The sequence below is a fragment of the Phascolarctos cinereus genome, unplaced genomic scaffold (genome assembly GCF_003287225.1).
Source record: "Phascolarctos cinereus isolate Bilbo 61053 unplaced genomic scaffold, phaCin_HiC Scaffold_726;HRSCAF=1367, whole genome shotgun sequence".
NCBI lineage: Eukaryota > Metazoa > Chordata > Mammalia > Diprotodontia > Phascolarctidae > Phascolarctos > Phascolarctos cinereus.
Genome location: NW_027556098.1, coordinates 217,605,673 through 217,621,687, shown reverse-complemented (window position 1 = coordinate 217,621,687; position 16,015 = coordinate 217,605,673). Strand labels below are relative to the sequence as shown.

The window sequence follows — 16,015 nt, the reverse complement described above, 5'->3', positions numbered from 1 at the left end:
TAAACTACTGATGGACAGGCACCATACCTTAAGCTCTATACAATCTGGCCCAAACCTATCTTTCCAGCCTCCTTGGTCATGTTTGCTTATCTCCCCCAACAGAGAGTAAACTCCCTGAGGGGAGAATCCTCTGTACTTAGCACAGTATCCAGTACATAGTGAGTGTTTGATAAAGTAAACTGTCAGTCCCAAATGCCTAGAATACCCTCCTTCCTCACCTCGGCCTCACAGTCACTCTCTTCATTTAAGACACAGCTCAAACACCGTCTTCTGCCATCAGGGCTTTCCTGGCCCCTTCCAAATACTAATGTCCTCCCTCCCAAACTACCTTGCATTTAACAACTTTTTTGTCTTTATTCACTTTATACTGAAGCTGTAGATGTGTCTTTATGTACTTGTTATTTCCACTAGAAGGAAAGTTCCTTGACAATAGGCATCGTTCCATTCTTTATATGCTTGTGTATCTTGTATCCCGAGGCCAGCACGGCGTTCTGTACCTGGTAGGCACTTAATAAATCCTTGATTGGTTTGTATCCCGAACGCCTAGCAACGCGTGGTGGACGCACAAAAGACTTTAATAAATGTTTGGTGAATACTGGATATTGACTAGGAAGCTGATTTAAAGGGTGGAGTGGGGCGTGGATGAAAGTGAAGGGGCCAAGGGAGGAGTAACATACCTTTAATGAGCTGCTCGCTTCTCTGGTTAAGACAAGACACTCCCTGCTTGCACAAGAGCGAGCTCAGACGCCGGGACACAGCGCCCCTATCCGTTTCTGACCCAGGATGTGAGCTGAGGCTCAGAGTCGGGATACACAGCGCGCTGTATTAAAGGGGACAGGAGACTGCAAGAGGAGCGCAGAGCATCCCACGTACACAGCCTCAGACCAATCCCTAGAATACCCTCCTTCCTCACCCACTAGTCCAGACTAGGCACCCCCCGACGCCTCCACTGCGAACCTACCCACCCTGAACTCCCGGGTCCCAAGCCTAGCAAGACCGGGTTGGAAGGGCCACGTGGCTCTCTGCCGGGGCTGGGACAATTTCCTCTTCCCCGCCCTCTGCGCGTAGAGCCTGATGGGAATTGTAGTCCGGAAGCCTTTTCCGTGAGAGTCAGAAACTACATTTCCCGGGGCAGCTAGCGGCACTCGTAGGCCGAAGGTGGGGAGGCGTCCTCTTTTTGTTCTCCTCTGGGTGCCCTGGTCGGGTGGGGGAGGGGGATGGGAGGGAGCGCCGCTTGAGCTGGGTCTTGGAGCATCCTCTACTACTACTTCTGGCCACGGCCGCCGGGCCTCGGGGCCGCCGGGAAGTGGGTCTATTTCCTTTCCCTCATTCCGCCCGCCTAGACGGCCTTGCTGCAATGTAGGCCACCCGTCCGGCTCCGGGTCATCTGCCCCGGGGCTCTGGACCCCAGTGCCAAGCACGGATTAACCTAATCGCTCCCCTTCGGCCCAGCCCCTCCTCTACACGACCTGCTCCTATCTGCCCTGGGCCCAATCCAGCGCCGCCCCCCCCCCCGATCCCCCCCACCCTCCCGGGAGAGCTCGGAGCCTGGGATTAGAGGGCTGCTTTTCCTCGGGCGAGGGGGTGGGGAGACCGAGATGCACCGGGTCGGGCCCGGGCCTCGGCCCGCGGGGGAGTGATGTCCGCTCTCTTCTCTGAATCCCCCGCCAGCCCGGCCTTCGTGCCCCTGCCCAGCCCTGGGGGGACCTCCGCGCGCGCGAGCCCGGGTCAGACCACCTCCCCAGATGTGCCCGGAATCGGCCGCCGGGCGCCCTCGGGCCTGCGGGAAGCCCAACATCTGCAGCCAGCTGAGCAGGAGGGCCCAGGGCTTTTTCACCAATGATGCTGGGATGGTTCAGAGGACAAACCTGGGGATCCTGAGGAAGCTGGTGTGCCAGGTAACTGGTGATTATTTTTTACCCTTCCACCCCCTCTGCAGCTGTCCTTTTGAAACTTATGAATGCATCATCTCTAATGGAAAGCAATTTTTAAAAATATCATTTAAAATTATTTATCCTGAATTTAAACACCAAATAAAATGTATTTCCCATATACGTAGCAAAAGAGGGTTGTACGTAAAACTGTGGGTCTCAATTATGTACATTGCTTTTTTTTAGAAATACATCATGAATTCATCAAGTGATTTTCAAAGCTGTCCTGCTTGTCTGTGCTTCTTTCTGACCTATTTTCTTCTTTGCTTCAATGATCTTTTTTTTTAATTTTTTTTTTTTGCTACTCCCTCTCACCAAACTGAAAAAGAAAAAAAATGCACTTGCAATAAATATGCATAGTCAAACAAAAAAAATTCCATCAATGGTTTTGTCTGGAAAAAAAAAAGTCTTTTTCTTCCCCTTGAGTCCATCACCTCTCTTTCTGGAAGTGGGTCGAATACTTCATTATCCGGCCTCGAGAATCATGGTTGATCATTGCTTTGATCAGAATTTTTATTCTGCTGTGATCAGTTAAAGAAAGATTTCCCCCCCCCTCCACCCCCACCCCCTCCGGGAGGAGGCGATTGGTTTCCCTTAGAGTTGAGTGGGTGGGGTTGGAGGAGGAAGCAAATTGGGTTGTTTTGAATGGTTTCCCTAGATGATCTGTGGTTAAGGAAGCGGTAAAGAGGAGGGGCGCTGAAGGGCCTTGAAATGAGGAGATTGATTAATGCACTATTAATTGAGCTTCTAAATGCTTTCATTTGATTTCTTCCTTAAGTATGACTGACAGTAATGAGTGACATTGCAACAGATACCTGAGGGGAAAGTAAGGAAGGATCAAAAGCAATTAAAAACCGGACAAAGTGCTCACAAGCTATTTCTCTACAACCTGTTCAGATCAAGCAAACTCCCACTTCCACCTGGACTCAGCTAAGCCTCCAGCCTAATCCTCCCCAGCACCAAGGGCTGAAAAGGTTGACGCAAAGCAAAGCAGAAGCTTTGCTATTTATGTACTGAACTGCCTGTTCTATTGCTTAGTGTGTGCCTAGTCACTGTTCTTTTATGCTAGTTTAACTTTTTTCAAGGCTCTTTCCCCAAAAGCCTTGCTGACTAATTTTAATATCCACAGTAGGCATGCTGTCACATTTTAATGTAAAAGTATCAGTAGAGAATGATTTACCAGTTGCCAGGCACTGTTAAAATCTGTTTCTTTTTACTTAAGAAAGCATCCATTACACATTAGGCTAGCTAATTTTAAGTTAGTGCCCTGTCTTTTGAGAGGAACATGAACAAATTCTTGACCAAACTGTAATACAGAATCCATTCTATCTTTCAGAAAAGTACTAAATTCAAGAATGTTTGGACAACTCATTCTAAATCACCTATTGCTTATGAGAGAGGAAGAATATATTTTGACAATTACCGGTGCTGTGTCAGCAGGTGATTCTTTTGTGAAAATTCACACTTATTACACCTCACTTCATCCTGATTCTAAACTGCCCCAGAATTTCTGCAGAACAGAAGTGCCACCTTGTGCTTGGTGAGATAGCAATATGAGACAAGTTGGGAAGAGGGGAGGGTTGATGAGTTCCAGATAAAGTCTGGTGGCCTAATATGTAATTTTTAAATGTTTGAGTCTCGAATTATCTGTTGTTCAGCGCTCTAAATTCTAAATTAAAGCATTCTAAATTAAAACTATCATGTAGGTGAGAGGTTGCATCAACTACCAGATAGAAAATTGGGCTCAGAATCAGGATGGCCTGGATTCCAGTCCTGCTTTAGACACATTCAGGGCTGTGTAACCTGGAGAAAGTCACAACCTCTCAGTGCCTCCTGTCAAGACTCTTTAAGATTTATATTGCAGAATAGTTTCTAGCCAGCACTGATAAGTATTTCCTCTACCAGTGAAATATCACAGATCTTGAATAAATAAATGAAATAACAGAATGCTGATAGTGTTTCACATCACATAAATGTAAAAGGTAGTAGGTTAACAGTAACCAGTTACCAAGATGATTAGGGTTAGTTTTGAAACCATTTCATTCATTTTTGTGAATGGATAGTGTTGATTTGGTATCTCTTGTTAGAAGGTTGTGATAAACACCAAAAATTGTCATTAAATACAGCCTTATTTTCAATCCTATGCTACTCAGCTCAGTCTTAGCATTGATGGACTGGCAAAAATGAATAAAATAGTCACCTGCTTCTCCCAAATAAGGTGTCCCAAATAAGGTACTCCTGAAGACTAACAGGAGCTCACCTTTACATTGCACTCAAAGCTCTTTCCATATCTCATCTGATGTCACAACTTTGTAACGAAGGTGCTTCTTCCACCTCCACCCCCCATTTTACAGTGGAAGAAAGAGGCTCAGAGGGAATAATTGACTTGCGGAACATCACACTATTAGTATATTTCCCTTGTTTAAATGGTACTTATTTTTAAACTGGAATTATTCAGAGAAGAAAGGTTGCTGCAGATTTCTCAGGAGAAAAAGAAATCTTTTCATTCTGTGTGGCATGAGGTCAGGGTGGCACTTCATGAAAATAAAGAACCGTAAAGGAGCAATTCATACCAGTCAAAATGGATAAAACAGGCTATAAACAGTATGGAATTTCATAAGAAGAGTCATTATTTCTTATCATTTTTCCTCAGTGTTGCAGCAGAGCCAAGAAAGCGTTACGAGATGCCGAAGTGTTCTAAATCAGAAAAAATAGAGGACGCTTTATTGTGGGAATGCCCCGTGGTAAGAATTCTTTTCCCCAGAATCCTCTAGTAAATGTAAAAAAAAATTCAGTTGTTTTATTCTAGAAAGACTGTTTACTGTTGATTTGGGGCAAAAAGACACTTATCACAGTGTTAGAGCTAGGAGAGAAATTTGACATAATCTATGATTGAAGAAACTCGGCAGGGAGTTATCTTCTGAAAATTCAAGTAACTCAAAAAGTGATTATTTTGATTGCCATGTGTATCACAAAACAACAAATATTAACAAATTTCCATAGTTTAACAAAGACTTTCATTTTTAATTAGTATTTGCAACAAAATCCATTTTCATATTTAAAGCTTTTAAGAACTAGTGAGAGCACAGGTCAAAATTTCAAAGGTTAAAATTTTAATAATATGAAGCTGTATCACTAGCTTCATTACCCTAAATTTAACAAAAATTATCATTGTATTTACTGTCCTGACAGCGTGATGATACAGTGTTTGTTTAATTGGAAAAATCATATTGCATGGCTGTTTGAACTGTTATACTTTCAAATGAACATATAATATGAATCTGCCCTTCATCAAGAGAAAAGGTGGAATAAAATAATTCTTTTGCAGTTGACAACTCAGACATCTGGAAACTTTCTTCTATTACTCTATTGATGTATTCCTTAGGAAAACAGTTCATTTTTACAATAGCATTTACAGTTTTTTTTAAACATATGTTGGCTCAAAACATCATGGATGTAGAACCATAAAGTGTTAGTACTGGAAGAAGGGGCCTTTGAGATCATCTAGTCCAGCCTCCCTCTCTTTTAAAAGCCTGGAAAATGGGTACATAAAGGGTGATATAAGCAAATTAGAGGAGCATGGAAAATTTTACTTGCTGGGTCTATGGAAAAGGGAAGAATTTATGACAAAACGAGAGATAGAAAGGTCATGGGAAGTAAAATGGATAATTTTGTGCAAACAAAACCAATGCAGTCAACAATCAAAGGAAAGCAGGAAACTGGGGGGAAATTTTGTAGCAAGTTTCTCTGATAAAGGCCTCATTTCTCAAATATATAAGGGAACTGAGTCAAATTTATAAAAATACAAGTCATTCCCCAGTTAATAAATGGTCAAGGATATGAACAGGCAGTTTTCAGAAGAAGTAAAAGCTATCTATAGTCATAAAAATGTTCTAAATCACTATTGATTAGAGAAATGCAAGTTAAAATAACTGTGAGATACCACCTCATACCTTGGCTAACATGACAGAGAAGAAAAATGACAAGTGTTGGAAAGGATGTGGAAAAGTCAGGATGCTACTGCACTATTGATGGAATTGTGAACTGGTCCAGCCATTTTGGAAAACAATTTGGAACTATGCCCAAAAGGCTATAAAACTGGGCATACCCTTTTACAGCAGTACCACTGCTGGGTCTGTACATATTTGTATAAAAATATATATAGGAGTTCTTTTTGTGTGGCAAAGAATTCGAAATTGAGGGGATGCCCATCATTTGGGGCATACCAAGTTATGGTATATGATTGTGATGGAATACTACTGTGGTGTAAGAAGTGATAAGCAGGATGGTTTCAGAAAACCTGGGAATACTTACATGAAATGATTCAAAATGAAGTGACCAAAGCCAGGAGAACATTGTACACAGTAACAGCAATATGATACAGTGATCAAATGTGAATAATGTAGCTGTTTTCATCAATGCAGTGATCCAGGACGGTCCCAAAGAACTCATGATGAAAAATGTTATCCACCTCCAGAGAGAACTGATGAAGTCTGAGTGCAGATTGCAGCATAATGTTTTCCCTTTATTTTTCTTGCTTTTTTTTCTTTGGCAACATGGCTAAAATGGAAATATGTTTTGCATGATTTTACATGTGTAATTGATATCACATTTCTTGCCTTCTCAATGGGTGGGGGAGGGATTGGAGAGAGGGAGAGAATTTGGAACTCAGAATTTTTTTCTAAATGAATGTTAAAAATAAATATATAATAAATGTTTCTTTTAAAAAACATAGAAAACTGGGTCCCAGAGAAGTAACTTGACCAAGAGCACACAGCTAGTAGCACATTACAGAAATAGGCCTCAGCATCTGAAGATGCAAAGTAAAATATCAAATCTAAACTTTAACCATAAAAATGGCTTGGTTTGTTTTATTTTGCAAAGAAGTAGTTTATACTATATCAGAATGAAAGTCAAATAAAACTCATGGCATTTAAACAGCTATTTTTGAGTGGATATATTTGGATCTCTGAGCTCTTTACTGCTGAACTATTTTAATGGTTGCAAGGCTTTCTCTTCAGTACTTAATTGCATTTTTGGACAATGCCAGGATAAACTACTACTGAAAATAAGGATAGTGATGTGTAAGTGGGAGATATCATTACCCAATTCCTAATTTTGCCTCCAATCTTTTTTTCTTATTTGAAGTGGAAGAAATTTTTTCATGGGAAAAATATCCAAAAGTACTTTGTCAATCAGAAAGCATTTATCGAATGCCCCACTTTGGGCAATGCCTACTTCTAGGCACTGGAAATTTGAAGACAAAAATGAAACATATACTATTAATAGTATTCTACTTCTAAAGCTTTTCACAGTCTAGGTATGCCATTAGCATTTAGGCTTAGATAAGACATTTGAACCCAATGGATCAAATGGGGTGGGAGATGGTAGAGGGTTTGGACTAGATGGTTCCTTCCAAGTCGAGGTCTGTGATCTATAATAATATTCTCTGGCATTGAAAGCATTGCAAATGGATGCCAGTATAGTCAGTGTGTAGCTTAAAGTGAATTGGTACCAAGGCATTGTTGAATATTTCTATAGTGATAACCTCAATATATAACAGATATGCAAAAAGGGTTTGGGTTTTGTTTTTTTTAATTTTTCCTGACATTTGGAAAAGGGGAAAGTTCACATAGCCATGTGAAATATATTTAACCATTCATTTAACAACTGTTCATTAAGAGCCTATTTCCTGTTCTCTGCATAGCCTTCCTACTCAGCCTAAGGAAACACTAGCTAAAAGCTAGATCTGCAATTTTTCATTTCCCTTGACCTTTCTTCTTAGAGCCACATTCTTATCCAATAAACCCAATTCAGTCTCCCTCCCCTCTACTCCCTTTTGTTGCATTAGACTTCCACCTTGTGGCAGCTGCTCAATGAGAGTAGGGGCTACTTCTAGTGTGACACAGCAGCTACACTGTTGGATAGAGTCATTGATTGAGAGTAAAAAGAGGATGGCTACACTATATGAACGTCTGCCTCTTCTTCCTCTTTTGCCTTTTAGTTCCAAAATGCATTTTTTAATTGAGACCAGAATAGAACCAACAACAATTAGTATAATTTGTTTCTTAGGCATATTACAAAGTTTTGAAGTAAAATAAGTCTATACAGAGCAAGGAAGGAAGACAGAAGAAATAAGGTAAATTCTTCCATGTGACACTTAATTGCCAAATTTCAGACATATTTCCATGACAGATCTACTTTTAGGAGTTATTAATGAATGCAACTTTATATATATACAACCTTAGCTCTCTTCCATCCTAATAAATAGGGCTGCTATACTCAGAGCATTTAATGTGCCTCTCTCCTAGGCTGCTTATTTGTTTGAATTTTTCTTGTGAGTTGAGCTGTTTTCTTTGGATGCTAGGCAGTATCCCTTGTTCGTGGCTAAATTCAGACTTTTCACACCTCACTTATTTTTTGTCTAGGGGGACATACTGCCCAATCCATCAGATTATAGGTCTTCTCTCATAGCACTGACTGCTCATAACTGGCTACTTCGTATATCTGCAAATAATGGAGAAGTACTGGAGAAAGTTTATCTTGCTTCTTTTTGCAAATTCAGGTATGAAACTTAGTCGCTTTTAAGACCAAGTTTTTATTACTAAGGACGCTAATATTTATTTTCTAGGACTTATGATTTATAGTGTATCAAGCTCTCCTTTTGATATAGTTCCCCACACATAACTAGCATTTGAGTTCCTAACACCATCCCCTTTGTTTCCCTGGCCTGTCTCTTAGGTAAATTTTATTTCTTAAACTGTAGGATGAAATTTAAACTAGGTTGTTGGGGGGGTGTTTTTGTTTGTTTTATTTTGTTTTTGGTGAGGCAGTTGGGATTAAGTGACTTGCCCAGAGTCGCACAGCTAGGAAGTGTTATGTGTGTGAGGCCGGATTTGAACTCAGGTTCTCCTGAGTCCAGGGCTGGTGCTCTATCCATTGCACCACCTAGCTGCCCCATTTTGTTTTTTTTTTAATCATCAAATTTCAGGCTGTTTCTCCTAAAGATCATTTTGTTTTAAAAGTTTGATTTGTTAATTCATTCAATAAATACTCATGCATCCTCTTATGCATTGTGTTTTTGAATGGCAGTCTAGTGTAGTGGAGAGAGCACTGAACTTAGAGTCATGAAGTGCTGGGTTCAAATACAACCTGTTGCACCACCATTGTGACCTTAGGCAAGTCCTTTAACCCCTCTGAGCCTATTTTCTCATCTGTAAAGTGAGAGGGTTGGCTAAGTGGTCTCTAAAGGAGGGCTTTTCCAGCTCTAGCTCTGTGATCCCTTGTGTAAGGCCAGGTGCCAAAGGCTGTGGGGGATAAAAAACAAATAGTAAGAAACCATCCCTGTCCTCATTGATCTTATAGTCTAGTAGGAGAATCAACAAATTACTATAATTAAAGGTAGAATGTGAAGTGAAACAAGAGAAGTAAAAAATAGAAAATTAGTTCAGAGGAGGGAAGAATTACATCTAACTGAGGTGGTCCAGTGTAATGCTGGTAGCGGGCAACTAAGCAAAATAGATTTTGAAACAGATGTGCGTGTGACATCTGAAATAGAACAACATTTTTTAACTTAGGGTTTTTACAAGATTTCCATTTTAAAAGTAAATGCTTGTTTTGCTTTATCATTTTTTGATACTGGTAGTTCAAACAGTATTTTAAAATACCAAAACTCAAAAATTATTACAAGAGACATATACATTTCAAGTTACCATTTTCTGGATTCCAGGGGAACTTTTCAGCAATTTATAAATATTTAATAAAATATTTTGTCTTGGGGGGGGGGAAGGAGCAAGCATTAATTAAGCACCTACTATGAGGCAGGTACTGTGCTAAATGTTTTTATAAATCTCTCATTTGATCCTCACCACAGCCCACCCTTAGTTAAAGATCATTGCCTTGTAATATGGTGTATCCATCATGGTTGAATAAAAATATACTAAAAGCTGATCCCAAACCTCTTTTTTTTCTTTCAAAAAGATATTTGAACTGGGACACTCCCCAAGAGGTCATTGTTGTCAAATCAGCTCAGAGCAAAGCCACTTCTCTGGCACGCCAGGTAAATATATATGTTTAGCTTTTTGGTTGGTTGAAAAAGTCAGACCAGTAAGGTTTTTGTCTATAGAAGCCCATAGAAGAAATGTTACAATAAAACTAATAACCCTAAGATTTCAAGATATGCTTTAGAGGTTGATAGTGGGAATTTCCTCATTATTTACTGGTTTTCTTTTATTCAATGCCTTATTTTTAGTTGAAAGACTAATTTTTTAATGAATATTGCAATATTTTATCTTTAGTCTCATAATGACTGGTTTCTCTGTGGAGAGCCATAGTGCCGTTTTTGATTCCACACCATTCTTTTGCCATCTTGTTACCACCTGTTAGTCAGTAAGCATTTTTTTTAAGCAATTACCATGTGCCAAGCATATTGCTAAGTGGTAAGGATACAAAGAAAGACTAAAACACAAATCCCTAACCTTAAGAAGTCCGCATTCAAATCGGGGAGACCAAAAATAAATAGATACATCCAAAAAACATAGAAAAGGCAAAATAATGGAAGGTAAGAGAGAAAGGTGGTAGCAGCTGGGGAAAGACTCAGAAGCTGGGATTTGTGCTGAGTCTTAGAGAAAGCCAGGAGAGTTAGGAGGCAGAGGTGAGAAGGGACAGCATTCCAGGCATGGGGGACAGCCAATGAAAAGATATGGAGAAGGGAGATAAACATCCTGTGGGAGGAAGAGCACAAAGGCCTGGGTCACTGGATCATAGAGTATGTGGATGGGAGGAGGGTGTAAGAAGACTGAAAAGGTAAGGAGGATTGTGAAGAACTGAAATTACAAATGGAGAGTTTAATGTTTTATCCTGGAGGTAATGGGCAACCAATGGAGTTTATTGAGTAAGAGAGTAGCACTGAGGTCACAGAATTGGGTGATTGGAGGAATGTGGTACAATCAACTGTGATAAGTTGGGAAGAGGGGTGGGTTGGGGGGAATGAATTCTACTTTAGATATTTAAGTTTGAAATGCCTGTAGGACATCCAGTTCAAGACATCCAAGAGGCATTTGGAGATTGGAACTCAGGAGAGAGACTAGGGCTGCATAGAGATAATAACTGAATTCAGGGGAGCTAATGAGATCAACTAGTGAGATAGTATAGAGGGAGAACAGAAATGAATTCAGGAAAGAACCTTGGAGGATACACATGGTATGACCTGAATGAAGATCCAGAAAAGGAGATTGAGAAGTGATGGGATAGATAAGAAAATAACCAGAAGAGAGTAGTGTCACAAAAACCTAGGAGAGGTAGGACAGAATATCCTGGAGAAGAAGGTGATTTGCAGCGTTAGAGGCTGCAGTGAAGTAAAAAAGGATGACTATGAGAAAAGGCCATTAGATTTGGCAAAGAAGAGATCACTGGCAACATTTGAGAGAGTGGTTTCAGTTGATGATGATGATGTCAGAAGCCAGATTTCAGAAAGTGTAGAAGTGAGGGAGAGGAGAGGAAGTGGAGTCACCCAATGTAGATGACTTTCTCAAGGAGTTTAGCCAAGAAGAGGAGGAGAGATATCAGAGACTACTAGCAGGGCTACTAGAGTCAAATGCAGGGTTGTTTTTTTTTTTTAAGGATGGGGGGGATGTGGGAATATTTAAATAACAATATCACAGAAGGAGCCAGTAGAAAGGGAGAAATTAAGAATGTCAGAGGGAGCAATAATGATATATAATAATAAAATACTTTAAGGTACTTTACTAATAGTTTATCCTCACAACAACCTTGGGAGGTAGGAGTTAATACTATCCCCAGTTTACATTTGAGGAAACTGAGTCAGGCAGTTTACCCAGAGTCACACACCTAATAAGTGTCCAAGGCAGGAATTGAATTCAGTAGCTCTTGACTCCAACAAATCAGCATGTTGACCTCTACCTACCTTTGCGTAGTGTCTTATTTTTGTAAAATAAAATGCCTCCTGAAGTCTCTTCTCTTTTCCCATCATTTAAAACCTGTCTGTTTTTCACTCCCTGTTGCCTCCTATGTCAGGTCTGTGTACCTTACTCTTGGCTTCACAGCCTTCATGATTTGAACACTGCCTTTTATTTCTTCTCTCATTTCTTCCCTCTTTCATATGACCTTTGCCAAATAGTCTTTTTTTTTCCTGCTTTCATCTACTTCTCAATCTCTTGTGCTGGTTTTTTGTCCAAGTCACATCCACTATATGTGAACATGCCCCCGCAGTTTTATCCTATGCTGGGTAAGGGTGGTCTCATTTTCATTCTATAATGTCTTATTTTGAGATCTCATTATCTCCCATGGGTTCAGTTGTCATCTCTATACAGATGATACCCAGATCTATATATCCAGTTCTGATCTTCTGAATTCCAGTCTCCTATCACTAGCTGCCTCTCTAACTTAAGGGACCATTTTTTTTTTGGTGAGGCAGTTGGGGTTAAGTGACTTGCCCAGAGTCACACAGCTAGTAAGTGTTATGTGTCTGAGGCTGGATTTGAACTTAGGTCCTCCTGACTCCAGGATCAGTGCTCTATCCACTGTGCCACCTAGCTGCCCCTGCCTCTCTAACTTAAGATGCTGCAGAAACTTCAAACTTAACATGTCCAAAACTGAACTCATTACCTTTTCCCCAAAACTGTCCTCTCTTCTCAACTTCCCTGTTACTATTGAGGGCACCATCTGTCCTCCCAGTCACCCAAGATGGCAGCAGCTTCAGTGTCATCCTATTCTCACTTAAACTCCAATCATGTATCGGATTAGTTGGGAGGCCTTGTCATCTCTACCTTCACAACATCCCTTCTCTCCACCTACATGGCTGCCCCCTGGTTCAGGCCCTCATTACCTCAAGCCTAGACTATTGCAGTGGCCTTCTGGTGGCAATTGTCTGCCTGCCTCAAGTCTCTCCCTACTCCAGGCCATTATTGTGAAACATCTTCTTAAAGAGCAGGTCTGATTATATTACTTCCATACTCATTAAACTCCAGGGCTCCCTGTTATTTCCAGAATCAAGCATAAATTCTGTTTTGTATTTAAAGCTCTTCATAATCTCTTCCGTACATAAGCTTCCCTTCCTTTCTTTTTCATCTTCTTGCTGGTCTCTCACAAGATGTTCCATCTCCCTTCTCTGACTTCCCAGGTGTAGCTCACATCCCATCTTTTAGAAGAGTCCTTCTCCCAGCTGGCTAGTGTCAGCTCCTGGATATGCCGTGTGTGTGTGTGTGTGTGTGTGTGTGTGTGTGTGTGTGTGTGTGTGTGTGTGTGTGTGTGTGTGTGTAACATGTGTATACACACCTAGTTATTTACTTAGTCTCCCCCATTTACAGTGTGGACTCCTTGAAGACAAACATCGTGTTTTTGCCTTTCTTTGTATCCCTAGAGCTTAGCAGTGTGCATAACACATAGTAAGTGCTTGGTAAATGTCTGTTAACTGATTCCTCCCATACATAAGCTTTCTCTAATCCTTTTCCCTGTCTCCTCTCACATGCAAAGCTCAAGTGGATCCATATCTTTCCCTTGAAGAAGAAGAATAGCTCATCTGTATAGCACTTTTAAGGTTTGCAAAGTAATTGTCACATGTTGTCTCCAGGACCCTTCTCTTGCCTGCTTTAGAAGTAGTGTGGTACAGGAAAAAAGAGTTGGATCTGGGTCAAAGGACCTGGGTTTGAATCCTGGCTGTACTGTTTCTTGCCTCTGTGACTTTAGGTGAGTTACCTCACCTCTTTTGATCTCAGATTCCTCATCTGTTAAAAGAGTAGTTTGGACTTACCATCTCACGGTCCCTTCCAGCCCTGAATCTATGGCCCTATAAAAAGTAGCTCCCCTGTCCCTCATTCCATTTCCACAGTCCACAATAGTATAAGAAAGATTTTTTTTAAAAAATCATTGCCTCTCTTTTTTTCCTTTTTACCCCATAGTCCTACCCACACTACCATCTTCCCTTGCTTCAGGAATGGAAAAGTTCCACGACAAATCCTTGGGGACTCAGAAAATTCCAAAAGATGTCCCACAGATCCATTTGAGGACATTTTTTGCATTTCATTATTCTGTATAAAGGAGCTGGCCTGTATCCTTCCAGTTATAGAATCTCTTCTTTAAGAAGAGAAATAATTCAGACTGTAGTTCTTGAGGAATTTTTTTCCCCTCTCTTCCTGAAGACCTGCTGTTCTTATCAACATGATGCTAATTTTAAATGATACATTGAGCCTTGATAGCTGTGCTTCTCTTGATTAGCTTGTTTGTTTTCTGGGCTTCAGTTTATGATCTAAACCCAGAGTCTCTTGCTGCTAAGAAATATTTACGGTTGTGGTTTGTGTCAATCATTTTTTCAATTTTATGCTCCAATGATGGAAGGTTTTGTGGGGATGCTTTGAATACTTATTTCTTCATGTCAAATTTAACTTGTTTGCTTCTAAGTTGCATTCTAGATGGATGGGCATTTTCTCCTTTATGAAAACATAGTGTTGCCTGAAGCATAGGAACTGTGCTTAGTGGGTTGTCTCTAATTTCCCTCTTTCTTTCCAGGCAGGCATTCAACCGTCTGTGCTGTTGTACTTCGCTGTGTTTCGAGTCATACCTCTCTCACTTATAGGAATGCTGGAGATCAATAAGAAAGTAAGAGCTAGTTTCTAAATTCAGTATGACATGCAGGTAACTATAATAAAAATGGCTTACAGTAAGCCTTGCTTGTCTCTGGTTGCAAAATATTGAGTGCCACCCCCATTTAATTGTTGCCTCATTAGGTTTTTGTCTGTGCTGTTCATTTAAAGGGAAGGATAACCACTACTTGACTTGTAGCCAGTGATAACTGGTTGTGCAAAGGAGCAAATCTGTGAGCCCAGCCAGGCACATAAATAAATTCCCCAGCCAACCAAACATGTCTGCTAATATACCTTTCTTCTCTGCAATACAGCTGATACACAATAAATCAAATATGTACCTTGCTTCTCTTACACAGTTTTTGCCTGCTCTCATTTGATTCTGGACCCAGGGATATGTGTTTTGTTTTTCAAGGCTCCTTTAGAACAAGAGTCTCTTAGTTTTTTAAAGGAAATTTTGATGGGAAGAAGAACATTCTAATGATCTGAGTATAGCCCTGGGTAGCGGGGTGTTAGGCAAGATTCTTCCAAAATCAGAATCAAGGGGGTAATAGCATATAAAAAGTGTTTATCTTACATAGATAGTATCTGGTTTGACTAAGGGCTGAGAAGTGGTTTGATTTAGAACACAAGTAGCAACCTACAGGCTCAGATGTTGAAATGGCGCAGTGGAGAGAGCACCGGCCCTGGAGTCAGGAGGACCTGAGTTCATATCCGGCCTCAGACCCACCAGCTGGGCAAGTAACTTAACCTCAATTGCCTCACCAAAAAAAAATAAATAAATTCCTAGCTCATCTATGAAAGAGAACAGGGAAATGGCAAGGGTATTTTTTTTGGAGTTTTAGTGTCTTTGAAGGTAAAAAAAAAAGCCAATAAGCCAGTCAGTGCTATATGTACCACTGAAAAACGTTGCTTTGGGACTTATAGTTGCTAAGATTCCACAAGGCAAACTGTAGAGATGGTGGACATGCTTTGAATTTGTTTCTACTCCATCACGTCCAAGCCCTACCCCAACACCACTAGAAATTAAGGTTCTAAGGATAAGAAGAATAATGTGGAAAGGTTTCACAGCCTTCAGGCCTGAAGATGACTGGCTTCAATCCTTAGAGGAAATAGTGTTTTGACTCCTTTAACAGAGTCAGAAGCACACTGAGAGCAGGTTCAGAGCTGTGATTCATAACTAACATGACTCATGTGGCTTTTCCTTTGCCTCCTGAATAACATTTGAAAATAGTATAGTGTTTAAGCACAAACAGCAATATTGAGGAATCTGTAATGATGGCTAATGACAGCACGTTAATGACCTGTGAGAATCTATTTGGTAGAGAGTTAGCTGAAACATGGTACAAATCCATCTGCCACCTCCATGCAGTCCCATGAGCCCTCATGCCTGAATTGCACTCCTGCCTCCTTTATGGAGCATGACCTGTTCCTTCCCAGTTATTGGTGCTTTTCCAAGGGCTCTTTGCCTCATCTTCTTCTTGC

At 40.6% G+C, this 16,015-nt stretch overlaps 2 protein-coding genes across 6 annotated transcripts in view; one reads left to right on the top strand and one right to left on the bottom strand.

Moving 5' to 3' along the window:
• METTL8 (methyltransferase 8, tRNA N3-cytidine) overlaps nucleotides 1-1,007 on the bottom strand; it is a 118,399-nt gene extending 117,392 nt beyond the window's left edge. Inside the window, exon 1 of one of the 4 annotated variants that reach the window (XR_002325438.2) lies at nucleotides 678-1,007. The gene's annotated coding sequence lies outside the window, so the exon portion shown is untranslated. The remainder of the gene's footprint in view (nucleotides 1-677) is intronic. The other 3 variants (XM_020990956.2, XM_020990954.2, XM_020990952.2) reach the window with 3 other exon arrangements.
• A 71-nt stretch (nucleotides 1,008-1,078) lies between these two features.
• DCAF17 (DDB1 and CUL4 associated factor 17) overlaps nucleotides 1,079-16,015 on the top strand; it is a 37,170-nt gene continuing 22,233 nt past the window's right edge. The window contains exons 1-7 of one of the 2 annotated variants that reach the window (XM_020990951.2): nucleotides 1,079-1,158; nucleotides 1,672-1,898; nucleotides 3,268-3,371; nucleotides 4,585-4,675; nucleotides 8,360-8,496; nucleotides 9,912-9,990; nucleotides 14,457-14,546. In XM_020990951.2, coding sequence (XP_020846610.1) covers nucleotides 1,746-1,898; nucleotides 3,268-3,371; nucleotides 4,585-4,675; nucleotides 8,360-8,496; nucleotides 9,912-9,990; nucleotides 14,457-14,546 — 654 coding nt within the window. In that variant the 5' untranslated portion in view covers nucleotides 1,079-1,158; nucleotides 1,672-1,745. Of the gene's footprint in view, nucleotides 1,159-1,200; nucleotides 1,307-1,671; nucleotides 1,899-3,267; nucleotides 3,372-4,584; nucleotides 4,676-8,359; nucleotides 8,497-9,911; nucleotides 9,991-14,456; nucleotides 14,547-16,015 lie in introns of those variants that run through there. The other variant, XM_078146974.1, reaches the window with a different exon arrangement.